This window comes from Cryptotermes secundus, unplaced genomic scaffold, assembly GCF_002891405.2.
Source record: "Cryptotermes secundus unplaced genomic scaffold, Csec_1.0 scaffold561, whole genome shotgun sequence".
Classification (NCBI taxonomy): domain Eukaryota; kingdom Metazoa; phylum Arthropoda; class Insecta; order Blattodea; family Kalotermitidae; genus Cryptotermes; species Cryptotermes secundus.
In genome coordinates this window covers 73,177-90,792 of record NW_019744119.1, presented here as the reverse complement: position 1 = coordinate 90,792, position 17,616 = coordinate 73,177, and the positions used below count along the sequence as shown (strand labels likewise).

At 42.2% G+C, this 17,616-nt stretch overlaps 1 protein-coding gene across 1 annotated transcript in view; it reads right to left on the bottom strand.

Annotated features, from left to right (window-relative positions):
• LOC111874505 (probable glutamate receptor) overlaps positions 1–9,266 on the bottom strand; it is a 17,073-nt gene extending 7,807 nt beyond the window's left edge. The window contains exons 1-5 of the mRNA XM_023870066.2: positions 8,686–9,266; positions 7,478–7,578; positions 3,639–3,815; positions 2,671–2,897; positions 827–1,044 (exon numbers count right to left, since the gene is read on the bottom strand). Of these exons, the coding sequence (XP_023725834.2) occupies positions 827–1,044; positions 2,671–2,897; positions 3,639–3,815; positions 7,478–7,578; positions 8,686–8,922 (960 nt within the window). The 5' untranslated portion in view covers positions 8,923–9,266. The remainder of the gene's footprint in view (positions 1–826; positions 1,045–2,670; positions 2,898–3,638; positions 3,816–7,477; positions 7,579–8,685) is intronic.
• Between the last annotated feature and the right edge of the window lie 8,350 nt (positions 9,267–17,616).

The following is a 17,616-nucleotide window of genomic DNA, read 5'->3' as shown; positions in this document are numbered from 1 at the left end:
TATCGAAGGAAAGATAGATGGGCGGATAGAAGTGACAAGAAGACGAGGAAGAAGACGTAAGAAGATGCTGGATGACCTTGGGGACAGAAGAGGATACTGTCATTTGAAGGAGAAAGCTCTAGATCGCATTAAATGGAGGAATTGTTTTGGAAGAGACTCTGGACCTGTCGTCTTGACAGATTACTGATGATGATATTGCTCAAATATTAAATTGTTAATAGCTTACATTATCATCTCCCTGAATAAATTATAGTTCAGTGTATGAAAATGTAAAGAAATGAAGTATCTGAACTGGTACAGTTGGCACCACTTGAGATGGGGGCCTATAAGGCCTTAAGTTTTTCATAGAATTAGGTGAATCACAGGCACAATTACTTTTGAAATATTGTTTGTAACGTGAAAGTAAGATGAATGCACTATCGGCCCTTAGAAATACCACTACTCCTCTCAGGTAAGTAAGTAAGTAAAGCTATACCTGTAACAGCCCCTGGAGGCCCATAGGCTTGTGACATGCTGAAGTTCCCACATTTTCTAGACAATCATAGATGGCGGCAAGGTTGTCAGCCTTACGCGACTGCCCCTTTTACCCCCAGTATATTCCTGGTACTCATTTGTGTTAGAGGCTAAGTCGACCCCAAGGTCATAGTGCGGCTGGAAGGATTAGGTCAAGCGAAAATAAATCCAATGACCGCATCGGGACTTGAAAACGCGCCTTTCCTGCTTATAGCATAGTGCCCCAACCAACTACGCTACCGCGTGCCCCCACCCGTCTCAGGTACTTACCAGAAAGGGATTGGGAACCATCAATATAAATCACGTGACTCACATTAAAGTTGTTCAGCTGACCAGAATTCGCCAGAACTCCCAGCCGGTAAGAACCAATGTCGATGAGTTCCCGTAGAGAGTTGAAAGGAAGTGAGAACTTCTGCACGGTGAGGAAGGAGATCAGGAAGGCTGCGTATGCTGTGTACACAGTCAGCGCCGTTAGCTGCGCCATGAGATACAGCGCCCTCTGTGAGTAGAATCGCGTCTGATTGTTCACGCCTGAAAGACACTTAACTTACTTATTTTGCTCTTTTTAAAAAATGCAGACATGAGAAAGCGGCCTCATGGAAAAGAAGGATCAGATGGGAAGGGAACTGAACTAGCTCAGAATAGTGTCAAGACGTAAGCTTTAATTGCGTTGTACAGGGTGATTGTAATTATTGTTGGTGTTTCCGTGGCCTATAATTTTGAAATCGGAAAGAATTAAATGAAACTGCTTACTGAAAGTGTAATTCAGAAACGTTTGTTTTCTATAGCATCAGTACTGCTAAACAACTTCAACGTTCGCAGCTTTCATGGAACGTAAGGTTTGGAATTTATAGGCCACGGAAATTCCAACTATACTTTAGGATCACCCTTTGTCGTTACAATGGGAAAGGGAAGGTAAAGCTATCCCTGTAACAGACCATGAGAAGTTGAGGCTCCCACATTATCTAGACAATCGGCTTACAGATGGCGGTGAGGTTTTTAGCAATACGCGCCGGCCGCCCTCAGCAGGGCTGGAAGGATTAGATCAATTGAAAAATGCAATAACTTCATCAGGAATCGAACCCGCGATCTTCCGGCTTATAGCATAGCACCTCAATCAACTACGGTATCGCGTGCCCATGCATCTTAAAAATTAGCTAAAATTGTACAAGAGTTTTATTTATTTATTGGAGCTTAGTGGAATGAAGACCATTAGTACTGCGACTGAAGGTGGTTCCACTGTATCAGCCCCGAAGATAGACGAGACTGAACTATAAGTGGAATACAAATTGGCAGGGGACATCAGAAGTACCATGAGAAACATCTGCCCCATAAATTCCCTACGGACAGGTCTGGAACTGAGACTGGGTTTCCACTCTGAGAATCAGGAGACAAGCCGCCTTAGGTGTGGCTCAGACAGACGATTACTAAAATTAATTACTTGGTTGGTAGGTCAATAAATCGATCTGTTAATCAACTATCCATTCCGTGAGTTAGTCACACTGCCATTATATCAGTCAAATAAGTACCCATTATTTACCGAGTCACAGAGTCAGTCGTGGGGGAGGCAGAACAAGGCCGTACACGTATGGATGACAGCGGCGCTCAAGCACCCCTACCGTCTGCTTACTGATGTGTCCCCTTCCAGACTTTACGGAACTATGTCACCCAATCCAAAACAGGAATCTCATAGAGCCAAGAGAAACGAAACGCCCTGGAGAGGAAAGCNGGGCGGGGGGGGGGGCTGTTGATCCAAGGGGCTGCTTTCTTCCATCTGAGGCAAGTTGTCGTTTCAGTGACTTTGTCACACTCACAGCCCAGCATACAGTGAGATAATTTTTACTTCGTGAAGATTACAATCTTATGGGATATAACGCTCTGTAATCCGTTCTGCTGGCCACCTGCTTTCACACTGTTTTTTTTTTTTGTATTTCGACCGTGAAGATGAAGGTGATTTGTTCAACCGAAATGTCGTTTGACTTTCATGAAGCTTCAAGGTGTTATATCACAGTAGACAGAACTCTTCATAACTACCGATGTGAGAACCTCAAATCCTAAAATTATTTCTTCAGTTTTCAGTTGCCTGATTGCTTGATCAGTCAGTTAGTTATTTAATCAGTTCAGATACGAAAGTCGCTCCTGCCAGTCGCTGCTGACCTTGCATGTAGAACACGCCCATGACGTAGACAGCGCAGTGTGAGTCTGGTGACTCTGATGACATTCTTCCGAAGAACCGCAGCTTTATGTGGTTAAACGTCTTCAGGCAGAGGACTATCACCACTTTAGTCAGTATCACCAGCATCCAGAGCTGAGGACTAAACGGTTCCAGGAAGCCGTGCCAGATGACATCCTTATGTCCGTTCTGCCTGATCAGCACACAGTTCCTGGAATGCACAAGCAGAGAGTCTGCTGCTAAGAGAGCGTAAAGCTTCATTTCTTGTATTTTTCGCCAAATATAGTTAGACAATCATGTCAAGCAGGTTGGGAAGGACAAAGCATGTAGCACGTACTGGACGAAACGGAATGCAACATGTGAGAAAGTCAGAAGCAAAGGGAACACTGGGAAGACCTAGACGCCTTTTGGAGGAAAATAATAGGACGAAACTTGGAGAAATGGGATGGTGTGAAGTGGGCTGGATTCATCTGGCTCAGGATAGTGAAGCCGGTTATGAATCTTCGGGTTCCATAAAATGTTGGAAAATTCTTGAATAGTTGAGCAACTGGCGACTTCTCCAGGAGGACTCAGCCACATGGAGTTCTTGGTTAGTTACTTAGTTAGTTAGTTGCAGTACTACCAGTGGTATCGACTCTAGGATTGAAGGCAGAAGAAGGGTCTTTGTCAAGTTATTTCCTTCATTAGTAAAATCTCCTCTATCTCTTTAACCTATTCACTTCCCGAGATTTTACCTTCTCTCCAGATCAGGAGCTGCCTGGAATTGTTTAAAGGTGGGAAGGTTTCTCTTCAGTTCTTACACTGCAATATTTCCCTTCCCCCATTTCACATATTTTAAAATGGACCAGAAAAACCTAAACGGTTTAAGAAGAGGTAGAAACAGACTGGAAAATGGAGACTGAAAAGAAAAGATGGAAAGCAGGCGCGAAGAAACAAAGACAAAACAGTGCACCTGGTGTTGATGAGTGGGACAGTAAAGTCCACAGCCCCTGCCCTGAGAGCAGTCATTGTGAACTCGGCAACAGAGATTTCAGTTTCTCCTCTCAGTATCATGCCCAGCATTCCGTTCCACGAGCCATCCTGGGTAAGCGACCCCCACGCTCTGTCCTTTGGGATGTAATAAGCTGACCTGAAAGCATTAAGTAATAATAAGAATAATCCAGTTCTATTGAATTATGTACTATTGAATTTCCGAGACAGAACCTACAAGAATGGCGCTACTGCTACTGCTACTACTGTCCCTGTGCTTAACTAATTACGTCCTAACCATGGAGTCGTATGTGGAAGTGACGGTATAGATCCTTGCATTTTTGCATTTTTGGAGGTGAGTGGTCCACTTCGTGTCCCAACCACTTTAACCCCGCGGAAGGACACTCGGGTACCTATTGCACAGGAGCCTGGACGGGCCTTGGAAACGATCTGAACGACATGGAGAAGAGAAAACTCTTGACCCTGCCAGGATTCGAACTCCAGTCCGGTCCTTAGCCACTCGCTATTTCTTTTTCTAATGGCTCTTCCAGCCCATTCAGGACCTAGGCCTCTTATTCAGTTCCGTAATCATTTTTCGTAGACGGTAGGAATCCTTGGACGAGTGATCAGCCCGTCGCAAGGCCACTACCTACACACAGGACGAGTTTATTCGTGAATCCGAGAGATTAGAGATTTAGACAGCAGTGAGAGATTCCTCAGACAGACGTTGTTCAGAAGGAGTTCAATGTGTGAGCTGTTCTGATTGAGTGTAATTGTAAAGAAGTGCCAATAAACCCAATCATGAAATCCAGAACCCATTGTTATTAGTCACACTAACCCCGGATACGTGGCATTATTATTATTATTATTATTATTATTATTATTGAAGTCGTGTAAATTGTCTTGTTTTTCTACTTTGTTTCTGTCAGTTTTGTTTCTCTTCTGCACTCGTGTTCACTTTGTAATTGGTCTTCGGACTGCTGAGTTAGCACGTGAATGAATAAATAAATTAAATTATTATAGAAAAAATCCTGGAGTTCAAACTCCTAAACCGGACGTTCCCGAAGGCTGAGGAATGCGCCTGTTTTCAGTCCCCAGTTCAGAGACCGAGATTGTTATGCAGTCTACAGCTTCGTGCTTCAGAATCCTAGTATCAGCAGGCGTAAATATCGCATTTTTCTCTGCCACGCAACTCCTTACTTACTTGAGTCCGTGCCAGTTCTACAGAACTGTACTGACGGGGGTAGGTCATACATACCTCTCCGCGCTCTTGCTGTGGTGGACAGTCCATGCATTTTGTTGCTCGGTTTGTGTCCATTTAGCAATTCCATGAATTCTGCTCCTGTCTGTATAGCCTAGAAACAATGGAATGGCAACTTGCGAGGTCAATATCAGTAAATGATTTTGGCCTCAAATGCGACAATATCGTGTTAAAGGCCATGCCATAGCTCAGGTGGTTAGTGGCCAGTCTCGCAACGCAGCAGCCCGGTTTCGAGCCCAGGTCAGGTAATGTGGGATTTGTGATGGACAAAGTGGCACTGGGGTACGTTATCTCCCGAGTACTTCGGTTTCCCCTACCAGTTTATATTACACCGTCTATTCCACTTTCATCATCTATCACCTGGGGCTGGTTCGAAAGGCCAAATAATGGCCGACGTACCAAGTGGACTCAGTCTCACCCTACCCCAAGAAACTAACTAACATCTTGTGAACAAACCGTTCCTGAATGTTCCCGAGTTCATTTCCGTGAAATAATCAGCTGCAGTCTTTGATTTCGATCTGAACACTTACTCTGAGTCGATCTCATTAGCACCAAATCCAACAGGACACATTTGTAACTCTGTTACCTTCCCCCACTTCAGCACTTATCCCCGCTCCCCAACCACCACTGTGCTTACAGCGTGATACACTTAAGCGTCTCAGATAAATGGCAGTTGTTTGTTACTCTCTCCACTGTTCCCACGAACATAATCCTCGCAACTGTAACGTCGCTGCACTCGTTTCTGCCATCATTTCACTACACATCTATAAGGACGAGGGCACAACAAGGAAACTGGCAACTGAAACGCAACCGAAACGCAACCGCAGTTTCCTAGAATTGTATCAGACTGAGTTGAACACACATTTTCCTCATGGTTGTCCTCTCTTCTCACGCCGTCTCAACCACCACCACATTATGACAGGATCAGTATTATTATCTTCCACTGCAGAAGAGAAGTGCACGAAGTTAAACATTACCATCACGCATTAATTCGGACGAACACAGCCACTTCAGATGATGCGAGCAACTAATCAAACATAAGTTTCCTCAGTATGCGACTGCTAATCTGGAAACCAGTTGCATGCTTGAAATCTGTAGCGCTTCTTGGAAATTGCGGTTGCGTTCCAGTTGCAAGTTCCTTTGGTGTATCGTCGCCCTAACAGATGGCCTTAATTCAGTACATAGTGAAACTGGTTCCACCATACGTGGCGGCTTCTGTTTTTACACGAACCGATGTCTGAGCTCTTGATAATATCGTATTGTCGCGTATTGGGCGTATATCACGACAAATAAGTTCTCGACGTATTCGATGTAGCGAATTTTATTTCACATTCGCTCATACAACCACCCAAATTACAATCTGACGATTACCGCTATCTGCAGTATCACAATTAGTACACTGAAAAATGTCACAATACAACTGACTAGTTGCTGGCTAACTCGGCGGTAGCTCCAGGACTCGCTGACTGTCTCAGTACAACTGACTGTGAATAGCCTTCGCTGCTCCTTATGTAACCTCGATCGGACCATACGGAAAACGGCCGCGTAATAGGCACCCTTTTTGCCTGGCGCTGTGTTGCTATGTAACGCTAGCGGAGGTAACCGCTGTTACTATCGTAACGTCGCCGCTGTTGACTCGCGTTGCCTAGCGACCGCGATATCCCTCGGTGACGTCACCGCGGAGGGGAGTGGCGGGGCGGGAACTCGCCTATTACGCGAGCGTTACGTCACCGCTGGGGAGGTAGGGGTCAACATGTCACAGTATATTTCGAAAACCTTGCGTCGCAGAATGTCTTCATCAGAATTATCAGTGCAGTTTCCATCCTTTAGTTTGTGTGTGTTTTTTTAGAGATCAAATCTGAACATTTCCAATTGTTTTCGAGTTAATTTTGCCTCGCTCTGATTCTCGTTACAGTCCTACAAATGATTCGTCAGTGCGGTGTTGTGCTTTGGGAAGGCTGCCCAGTTGCTGCCTGTTATCTTGTTCTCGCCTGAAATAACTAGAACCGTGGAAACTATGCTCCAGTCTGTCTATGCAACACTTACATCCTTGGTCCTTGGCCTGCTAAATCCGAAATAGTACTATTACACTATGGCATTAAAACTGCAAATAGAATATATATATATATAGCAAGACTGTAGACTTCTAAGCTGCAAATCAATTTACGTTGATTCGTTGAACGTGTTCACGTGATAATCAGTAACTACAGCGCAGCCGTAATAGCAGCAAGCCAGAATAATCATTCTGTTGTTCGGCGTCACACAAACTGAGTTATTAAATACGACAGAATTGTGACATTAACACCGCTAAAACCAAGTTAAACCAGTGAACATGAGCCTGAGCCAGCTCAGTCCAACTACCATCCCCTCAAACTGTTTCATTACGAGGTACTTCATCACTCACGGTAAGGTGATGCGTCCGTATATTTCGTAACCAAAAGGAATCAGCGGTCATAAATTTTGTGAAGCATTAGATGAAAACCCCTGTTAAAATTAGACAGATAAGTATTCAAGAAGGTTTATTTTATACTTAGTCACCTGACTACATGACAGATACTCACGTAAAGTTCATCCTTTGCTCCAAAATATGCCACACTTCACCGAAGAACCCCTCGAGAATTACCCTGTTGTTAATCTTCTTCACAACGGTAATTGGTGGCTCCTGGAAAGAGACGCACTCACGTACATTCGCCTTCTCGCTTAACAAGTAACTAACAAACTAACTTAAACTTCAAGACTGTCAGCAGGGAACCTCACTCTATTCGCATTGTAGTCGCTCGGTTGACGAGCGTAGAAAGTGTCAAAAATATAGGCCGTACTCCAGTGAGTGTTTTAAGTCTGTGCGCTTTCCTTTCCCACATATAATCATTACTATCTTACCATAAGATTTTCAAAATGAACTATTATGGAATAATGAAGTAACGCACACTGATATATTCCCGTTGAAACTGGCCTTCAATAAGCTTCTTCATATATGGCTTTGACACATTGATTATCCATCTGTGGCATCGAATTCAACAATTTTTGAGTGAAACAAAATATATGTTCAGAATCCTCGAATGTTGGCCAGTTTGTTTTCACGCAGTGCTGATCCACATTCTTGAATATGGCGGCCATTTCAAGCACCTCTTCTAAGAATGCAAAAATAAAATGGTTGTTAATAACTCCTTTGGTTGTTTCCTTCTCATGACTGTCCGCTAAACCCAGGAACTATTTCAGGTGTGAAAGTAAGGTCAGAATACCCTTAACTTTTCAAAGACGTCATAAAGGATGCTCATTCTTATGAACTGATTGCAATTGTGACGTCCGGAAACCATTTTGTAAAATACAACATGCAGTACACTCAAACACACACGCACACATATATACTCATATATATAATTTACCCATGAATGAGCAGCAACTCTGGCAACTTAAAATGACGTCTTTGCAATGTACGTATTGAAGCGTACTCTTGTAAAAACTCCATTTCCACAATTCATGAATCATTTTCTCCACGCAATAAATTTATTATTATTATTTTTTTTTAATTTTTTGGTTGGGGTGAGACAGAGTCCACTTGGTACCTCGGCCACTGTTCACCTATTGCACCAGCCCCGGATGATAGATGATGAGTGTGGAGCAGTCGGTGGAATGAGAATTGGCAAGGGAATCTTAAGTACTAGGAGAAAATCCCACTTTATCTGACCTGGGCTCGAACCCCGACCGCAGCGGTAGGAAGTCAGTGACTAACCACCTGAGCTGTGGCACGGCCAGTTACTATACTTACTGTCATAGTAGCAACTTTCATGACAATTCCTTGCAGATCATTTCTACGTTCGAAGAAGCTGATGTTTGTCAGGGTAAGTCCTACATCCTGGCGCCACGTTCCGAAGTAATTTCTGCTCAGAGGAAGATCTCGGTTTAAGTGGTAAACTTCGCTGATGATGACGTCATTGTTTTGACGGTGTGTGACTAGAAACTCGCAATCCAGAGGAATGTATATGTCATGAAAAAAATCGTCCATAGGTTTCGTGTCGGTCTCTTCGAAACTACTCAGCAGAATCCAAACTGCGTTTGAGAGGTGCACGCTTGAAGATGCCTGAACAGAACCATGTTTGATTAGTCATTATCATATGCCTAAGTGTATCATGTTGCTGAGATCTAGTGCAGACCGTATGATTAGATCCGGCCGCTGGGTTGCGCTCTTGGCAAGCATGGCAAGAAGTTACGGGACAGTGGTTGCGGTTGCATTCTGGGAATGGAACTGACGAAATATGAGTAAAGTGCTGGTTTAATCCATATGTTCCTTATGTACTTACGTGTACATTTATTAATTTTTTAAATTAATCCCAGCCACGCATCTGTTAATTTTCCCCCTGTATATCTAAAAGTTCTTAAGATTTCTTCAGAAATGATTCTGTGCTGTTTGTGACAAACGAAAGGCTCAGGACACATGTTAAAAACGAAGGAAGGCTTAGATCTAAGCGTCTCCTGTATCATAAATGTAGCAATGCCTTTAAGTGTTGTTATTGTGGGTTTCAGGTAATGCTTGCTACAATTCAGTCCAGAACCTTTTGTCTTCCCGTCTGCTGTCCAAAAACATAAAAATTAGAATATACAAAACTATAATTTTCCTTGTGGTTCTGTGTGGGTGTGAAACTTCGTCTCTGACATTAAGGGAGGAACATAGACTGAGACTGTTTGAGAACAGGGTGTTGAGAATATTTGGACCGAAGGGAGATGAAGTTACAGGAGGTTGGAGAACACTGCACAATGAGGAGCTTCATAACATTTACTCCTCTCCAAGTATAATTAAAATGATCAAAGAAAAGGAGGATGATTGGGAGGACATGTAGCACGAATGGAAGAGAAGAGGAGTATATATTAGATATTGGTGGGAAAGCCGGAAGGAAAGAGACCACTAGGAAGACCAAGGCGTACTTGGGTGGACAATATTAATATGAATTTCAGAGGGACAGGATGGGATGGTATGGATTGGATTGATCTGGCTCATGATAGGTACCAGTGGAGGGCTCTTGTGAATACGGTAATGAACTTTCGGTTTCCATAAAATGCTGGGAATTTCTTGAGTAGCTGCACAACTGGCAGCTTCTCAAGAAGGGCTCATCTCCATGAGTGAATAAGTGTTACTGTGGGCTGAGTAACCTTAATTTCATTGCTGTCGGTAGGAAGGTGCGAATGTTTTCTCAGGAGTAGTTGATCAGTCAGATGTCCACATGTTTGCATGGAGAATATGTGTGTTATTTGTAATTGGCAACTGGAGGTCCGCGGTAATTGGATTACACGAGGTACACGAGATTACACTTTGTATAATTAACCAATTAGAATATTATATTGTAGCATACTGCTGCACATCACTTGGTATTAAAAATGACAGTGCTTCACCGTCTTACATACAATGTGTCTATCTAAATTTTATTTAAATACACAAAATGTGTCTTTTTAAACCTTATTTAAAAAGTCTTGTACATTGCACTTCATATTTCGACTGACATTGGTCACCATCAGGTGTTTAAAAATTGTTGGTGGAAACTGCTGCGATTTCGTTTTGTTATTCTGATATTCGATGTGCAGTGTCATCTACAGTCGAGCCTAGACACCCAGCACCGTGAAATGGGACTGCTCATCAAACATCAGAATCACAAAACAAAAGCACAGCAGTTCCCACCAGTATTTTTAAACACCTGATGATGACCAATGCAGTCCAATATACAAAGGCTTTCAAATAAAGTTTAAAAAGACACATTTTGTGTATGTAAGAAACTTTTAATAAGTTTTAGAAGGACGCGTGGCATGTAAGACAATGAACCAGTGACGTTTGTTGAGTAACCAATTAGAAAGCACGTTTAGTTTGAATGACTCGATATTTATATATTATATATTAGACTAAAACTAAGATAAGGGCAGCAGAATTTCGGTGAGTATTTAAAGGTTAAGGAGAGTAGAATTTGAGTGAGTGTGGGATCAAGTTGTTGATAAAAGCTGGCAAGGGGAACAGTCTTGAAACTTTCAAAAACATCTGTTTCACAAATATATAATATATGGAAGTGCTACCTGTGATAGCGTAGTCGGTATAGCGAATAGCTACGGCCTGGATGACTGAGAGGTCACATTTCGAGTCCCGATAGGGTCAAGAATTGTCTGTTCTCCACAGCGTCCAGACCGTCACTGGGGCCCACCCAGCCTCCTATCCCATGGATACCGGGAGGTTCTTTCATCTACTATTAACATTTCCCAGCTGAGCCTTGAAATGTCGTCTGATCAAAGGCGTCGCAAGAACAGAGTTAGTACTAAATCATCCATGACATGTCCAAACGAATTTACTTTAACGCATAAAACCTCTCACTGGACAAGAGATGACGCTCCGAAAGGATTCATTCTCTTTGCATTGGTGCTATTGCTCGCGATGCCCAAACAGTAATGATTTCAGGCAGAACGTACAAATACACACTAATTGTCCTTGCAAGGGTTATGAATGTGTTATAAGTGCCTTGACTTTCTGTTCTCTTCCCATATGTAATAATTTCAGCAGCCCTCCTCTGACTATGAAATCACTATATAACACGCTCAGTTGATTTATGTCTGATATTTCTGTGGACGCATTGAACTGCAGTGAGAAAATGTGCCACATTTCGACGATGCAGTTCACATCTTATTCGAAAACACTTGTGTCCTCTTCGTAACTACGTTGTCAGATAATTGAAAGTCCTGTATAGACAAAAAATTCTCACAATTTTTAGAAAACCCCTCACAATCAGCTGAAAAATTTCCTTTTAAGCAACTAACTTTCTTAGAATACTTCCATTTCGGCGAGAAATATAGAAATTTTGAAGAAACAGTACTGAAAATTATGCATTTTACAACTAGTCTGGTAAAACACCAACTGCTTTGGTTGATATTTTTTATTTCAGGTCATTGATTTTCTTCTTCCTCAACTAAAGATATAAGTCGAAGCGACATAGTAGCTATGATCGGTCTCGAAACGACGCTCAACATTATGATCCTTCGGAAATCCGACATTCTACCACACAGTAAACACATTTTCGTGTGTTGTAAAGAAAACAATATGATTGTTCCTACTCGACACTGAAATTATAGGTCCGTTGTATAGTTTGACCCACCAATTTCCGGGGGAAAGTAGCATAATTAGTGTAGAAACAAGCTCTAATTGTAATAAAGAGTGAAATGCGGGAGAAACCTGCGTCACGACATCTCTATGCATGGTATTATGGCTGTTTCCTCGCAAGCTCGCATGTCACGTGTGATAAATTGGTCAGGCAATGGTATTTGGCGAATTCCGAGGCAATGGCGTGGGCCACAGTCTCTCTCGTCAGCAGCAACACGAAACTGGGTACGCACTTAATCAACGTCTTATTAAGAAGTGGTTTGTCAGTCAGTGACAAGCAATAATAAAAGTCTTGGCGGGAACTCTGTTGGGGCGTCATGCTCTAAATTGGTCAGGGCCACAACGCACTACTCGCGGTTCGATTATAGATGAGTGTGCAGCAATAATGAAAGGGTGCTTAGCGGGAGAAAGCCCTATTTCAGCACCAGTTCTCAAATCCCCAATTCCACATAAAATCAATCAGGACTGAATCAGTGGCTCCGTGGTGAGAAAATTTCGCCTAACCGCTTGAGCTATGTCACGACTTCTTGGGGTTTCTTAAAGTCAGGGAAATTTTTACTAGCTGAAGGACCATAATCCACTCTTTCTGTTATGCTCTCCTTATGCTCTGGTACTACCTTGAGAAGGGCGCTTCCAGTTGCGCTGTCGCTGGAGATCAGAACGTTAAGAGGGCGGCCGCTACGGCACCTAAGATGGCGGCGTACGAACAGCTGATCGAGTGGAATGATGGCCGAGGAAACGCGTCGCCGTGTTAGTGCCTTTTGAGTCTGGAGCAGCAGTTCCAGGTTGCCTGAAGGAGGAGAGAAAATGCCACAGAAACAATGGAACACACAAGTGACTCGTATATGACCTTGGATCTTGGGTTCGAACCTTATTTCAAGCATAAATATTTGTCTTTTACATGTATTACATCATATTCTGGATCATAAGTAAGAACTGTGAAGGGGATACATACAAAGGGATAGAGGAAAACGATAGGAAAAATAATAAATTGAAAATAAGGATAAAGTAAGAAAATTGTTCCTGTACTTATTTAAGCATACGTCATTAAGGCGTATGGGGGAGTGGATGTGTAGCTCCACGCAGTCTTAGTTTCGGTGTTTGCTGGCGGTGAGTGGCCAGCTTTTCGCCTCGGACGCTTAATGGCAGGGGTGGGAACTGTGGTGCTTTCTGGCTGGGAGTTAATGTGACCTGCAGTGAAGAAGAGAAAAACCTCTTGCTCCTATTGGTAGTCGAACTGAAGTTCTTCAGTCATGTAGCCTGTAGCCTAATCACTTTACTATTGAGAAAACAAATTAGGAAATGGGGGGAGACATCGTTATAGCATATTAATACAAATTATTTTAACGCCAATTTCCATGAAAACCTTCAAAATATTGACGCCAAAGCTCACATCTGCGGCTGAAACATGAGACAGGCACTCCCAAGTCGATAATATTTCTTACCCATATTATTTGCTTCCTGATTGTAATAAAGGAATACACAAGCAGATCGGAAGTGTGTTCCAACATGGAATATGACGCTTGCCGTTGTTGTCTTGTTCCAATGTTGGTAGTTGGCCGTACTCAGTGACAACACAAAGATTATGAACTGCAAACTTATGGATTCCATGGCCCAGTAGATCGACCTGTAATGATACAGATAATCGATGGATCGAATTACAAACACTGGTTACATGCAAAATGTGGAAAGACATTTGGTTCTATAGCTGCATGGCCACTACACACAACACTTGTAAAACAGACAATTGTTACTGTAACTGTAAGAGAGAGTTCTTGGTTCTACACGCGGTAGCGTAGTGGTTAAGATTCTATACTACAAGCCAGAAGGTCACGGGTTCAAGTCCCGATGAGGTCATTGGATTTTTTTCAACTGACCTAATCCTTCCGGCTGCACTAGACCCTGGGGTTCACTCAGCCTCTAACAGAAATGAGTACCAGGAATTAATTAAATGATTTTCCAGGGGAGTGAAGCGCGGCCGGAGCGTAAGGCTGACACCCTTACCGCCATCTTTAAGTCGATTGTCAAGGTAATGTGGGACCCTCAACGTCTCACAACCCTATGGGCCTTCACGGCCTGTTACAGGGATAGCTTTACTTTCACACATGTAAAAAAAAATTCGTGCCAACAAAAAGACACTTGTAACTGCAACTATGAGAAAAATGTTGTTTTTGCTATTGCGAGACAAAGAATTCGTCATCAGAGCTGTCAGGGAAAACATTCGGAGTTTCACACATGTAATACAACTCATTTTGTTACAGCTGTATCTCAAAACATTTGTTACTTCATGGCTATTTCACACGTATGACAGAACACTTTTACTTCAGTCGTGGGACAAATCCCTAGACATTTGAGGTGCTACTTCACATGTATGATAGAACGCCTTTTACTCCAGTTGTGGGACAGGACAGTTGTTACTACACTTGTGAAGACCTAAGGCTTTGTGCTGTAGATACAAGATAAACACTTGTTGTTGCAATTGTAAGATAACACACTTGTTACTGCAGTTACATCACAAGCACTCATCATTGTAACTGCAAGATCTTGAACATTTAGTATTGCACCTGTATCTCAGAATATATTTTATATAACATGTTTTTTTTTACCCTGGAAACCAGTGTAGGGACGGATACTCAAAACTGACTCTGACACTGACACTTACTTACTTACTTACTCATGGAGCTGAGCCCTTCTTGAGGAGAAGCCAAATCTGCAGCTACTCAAGAATTTCCCAACGTTTTGTGGAACCCGAATGTTCAATAACGTGTTCACAAAAGCCCTCCACTGGTCCCTATCCTGAGCCAGATCAATCCAATCAATACCATCCCATCATATCTCTCTAAGATCCATTTAAATGTTCTCCACCCACCTTTGCCTTGGTCTTCCCAGTGGTCTCTTTCCTACTGGTTTACCACCAATATCGTATATGCATCCCTCTTCTCCACCATTTGTGCTACATGCTCTGCCCACCTCATCGTCCTTGACTTGATTATTCTAATTATACTTGGAGAAGAGTACAAGTTATGAAGCTCCTCATTATGCAATTTTCTCCAACCTCCTGTCACTTCATCCCTCTTCGGTCTAAATGTTCTCCTCAACACCCTGTTCTCAAACACCCTCAGTCTATGTTCCTCCCTTAATGTCAGAGACCAAGTTTCACACCCATACAGAACCACAGGGAAAATTATAGTTTTGTATATTCTAGTTTTTATGTTTTTGGACAGCAGACGGGAAGACAAAAGGTTCTGGACTGAATGGTAGCAAGCACTGCCACTTTCATTCGAAATTATACCTTGTTATGTCTGATCTGTGTCGGGTTTAGCCATTTCGGAAAAGGCAAAGAAATTTAAAAGAAAAGAAACGAGAAACAGTTGCACGGGTACCATTGTAAATCGAACTGAAGAACCTACACCCAGCACATTTATTCCAGTTATATAAGGTAAGGCGTAATGCATTTTCCCATATTATTCAAGAAGTACTCTCGGCCCATCTGCTTCCTAGATCTCTGCAAATCGACATCTAAATGTCCAATGAGTGTTGCGCTTGTGGAGTAGAACGCGATGTTTGACGGCGACCGGAACTCGCAGTTTAGAGAACGTGCATGTATGGTGCTCAGAGAGAAAATTTAAACTAAAGAGGTTTTAAATAAGGCGGAAAATTTTGATTTTGCATAGCGAGTATCTTCGTTACCTACACACATCACCTTGCCTTGTTAGGACAATGATGTGTGGAGAGACTGGGGGACATGAATGCCAGAGAGAAACGGATTATCTGCCTGCACACTGAAGACGTAGCAGATGGGATGACGTCATTAGGACTCACCTGACTGAAATAAGAGGAGAAGTGCAAGGAAATTGTTCAAGATCGCATCCAGTTGCTACTTGTGGTATAATATATTGTGGCTAATAAACTCATTTCTATCTGTAAACATCGGCCGTTGCTAGGTAACGTCCGCAACATACATGCATGCAACAATAGAAGTAAGGCGTTTTCTATGCAACGTAGCGATAAACGCTCCTCTACAACAATAGAGGCTGTTTCTGTGTGGTCTTTACGGAGGTATATAACGAGATTCCAGACAGAAGAGTTTCAGGCCGGGGAGACAGATTACTTTCTTTTGTGTGTTCTTGTTCTTCTATCAATTTACTTACATTCATGATGCCTCTTTTTTTTGGCTTTTTCAATCATTTCCATGATTACTGTCATCGGCCCGTACTGATGGTGTTTATTTAGTATGTGTTGGGCAAATGCTGATTCGTCCTTGTTTAGTCTTATGTTTCTTATGTGTTCTTTGTATCTTGTTAGATTTCTACCAGTTTGGCCGATTTATACTTTTTGGTAACTTTGGCATGTTATTTCCTATATTCCACTTTGTTCGTAGGGGGTTATTTCTCGTTTTTCATTTATTAGTTTACCTATTGTGTTGGCTGTTTTGAAGGCTATATTTATGTTAGTGTTTTTGAATAGTTTGCGATTTTTCGTATGTAATTTCCTGTATAAGTAGAAGTGACCCATTTTGTTCTTTTTCTTCTTTATTATCCGGGTTACCCACTTTCGCTTAAGTTTGTTTTATAGATGTGTGATGCCTTCCTTTCTATAGCCATTATTTAGTGTTATATTAATAATAGTATTCAGTTCTTTGTTTTTAGCATTTTTCTCAAGAGGTAGAGTAAGAAGTCTGTGTATCCAATTTTTATATGCTGGCAATTTTTGTTCTTTAGGGTGGCATGATTTATTATTTGTTGTTATGTCTGTCCTTGTGGGTTTTCTGTATATTTCCATTTCTATTTGTCCGTGTCTATTAAATATATTTAAGTTCAGGTAAGCTAAATTTTTTAAACGCTTTAAAAGTTTTTATACCAGGAAGGCTGCTGTAATTATGAAAAGTTGAATAATGTGTACATTGTGTATTTCAGGCATTATGTGTGTATGTAATTTAGCAATCAAAACACCTATTGTGATGGTGGTTTCCGAATAAGTATTGATGTTCCCTCTGAAGATGATCCGTAAGTGTGTGTCTCTCTCTATCTTTCTCTCTCTCTCAGTCTCTTTCTCTCTCTCTCTCAAGTCTCAATTCTGAGACAGTAAAATATGGTCGCGAGTCCCAAGGGACTCGGACCCGAGAAAGACAACGCTGGCAAGAGCCAGCAGCATATACAAAGACAGACCCGTCCTCTCGTCAGAGAAGGCGCCCCACAGAAACAAGACCGTAACTGTCAAACGATAATAATTAATATCTGGTCATGAGCCCTAAATGGGGCCCGACACCAAGACTTACTGACTGACTGACCGTCAGTCGCAATGTAACTCTGATTGACTGACTGAAAAGTTTCAGTTTTTTAGTGACAGTAAGACAGTTTTAAGCGACAGACTTGCAAGTAAATTCTTGGTAGGATATAGCCACGGAAAGTTCGTCGTTTGAAGATTTTGTGTGTGATTTGAAGACTTCATGTACGTGTAATATTTGGAGTGTGTGACTCAATGAGACTGTTATATATCGTTTCTGTGTAGAGATTCGTGAATACTGGGAATCCTAGTGCGTGTGCAACGGTGAAACAGAAATTGTGTAAA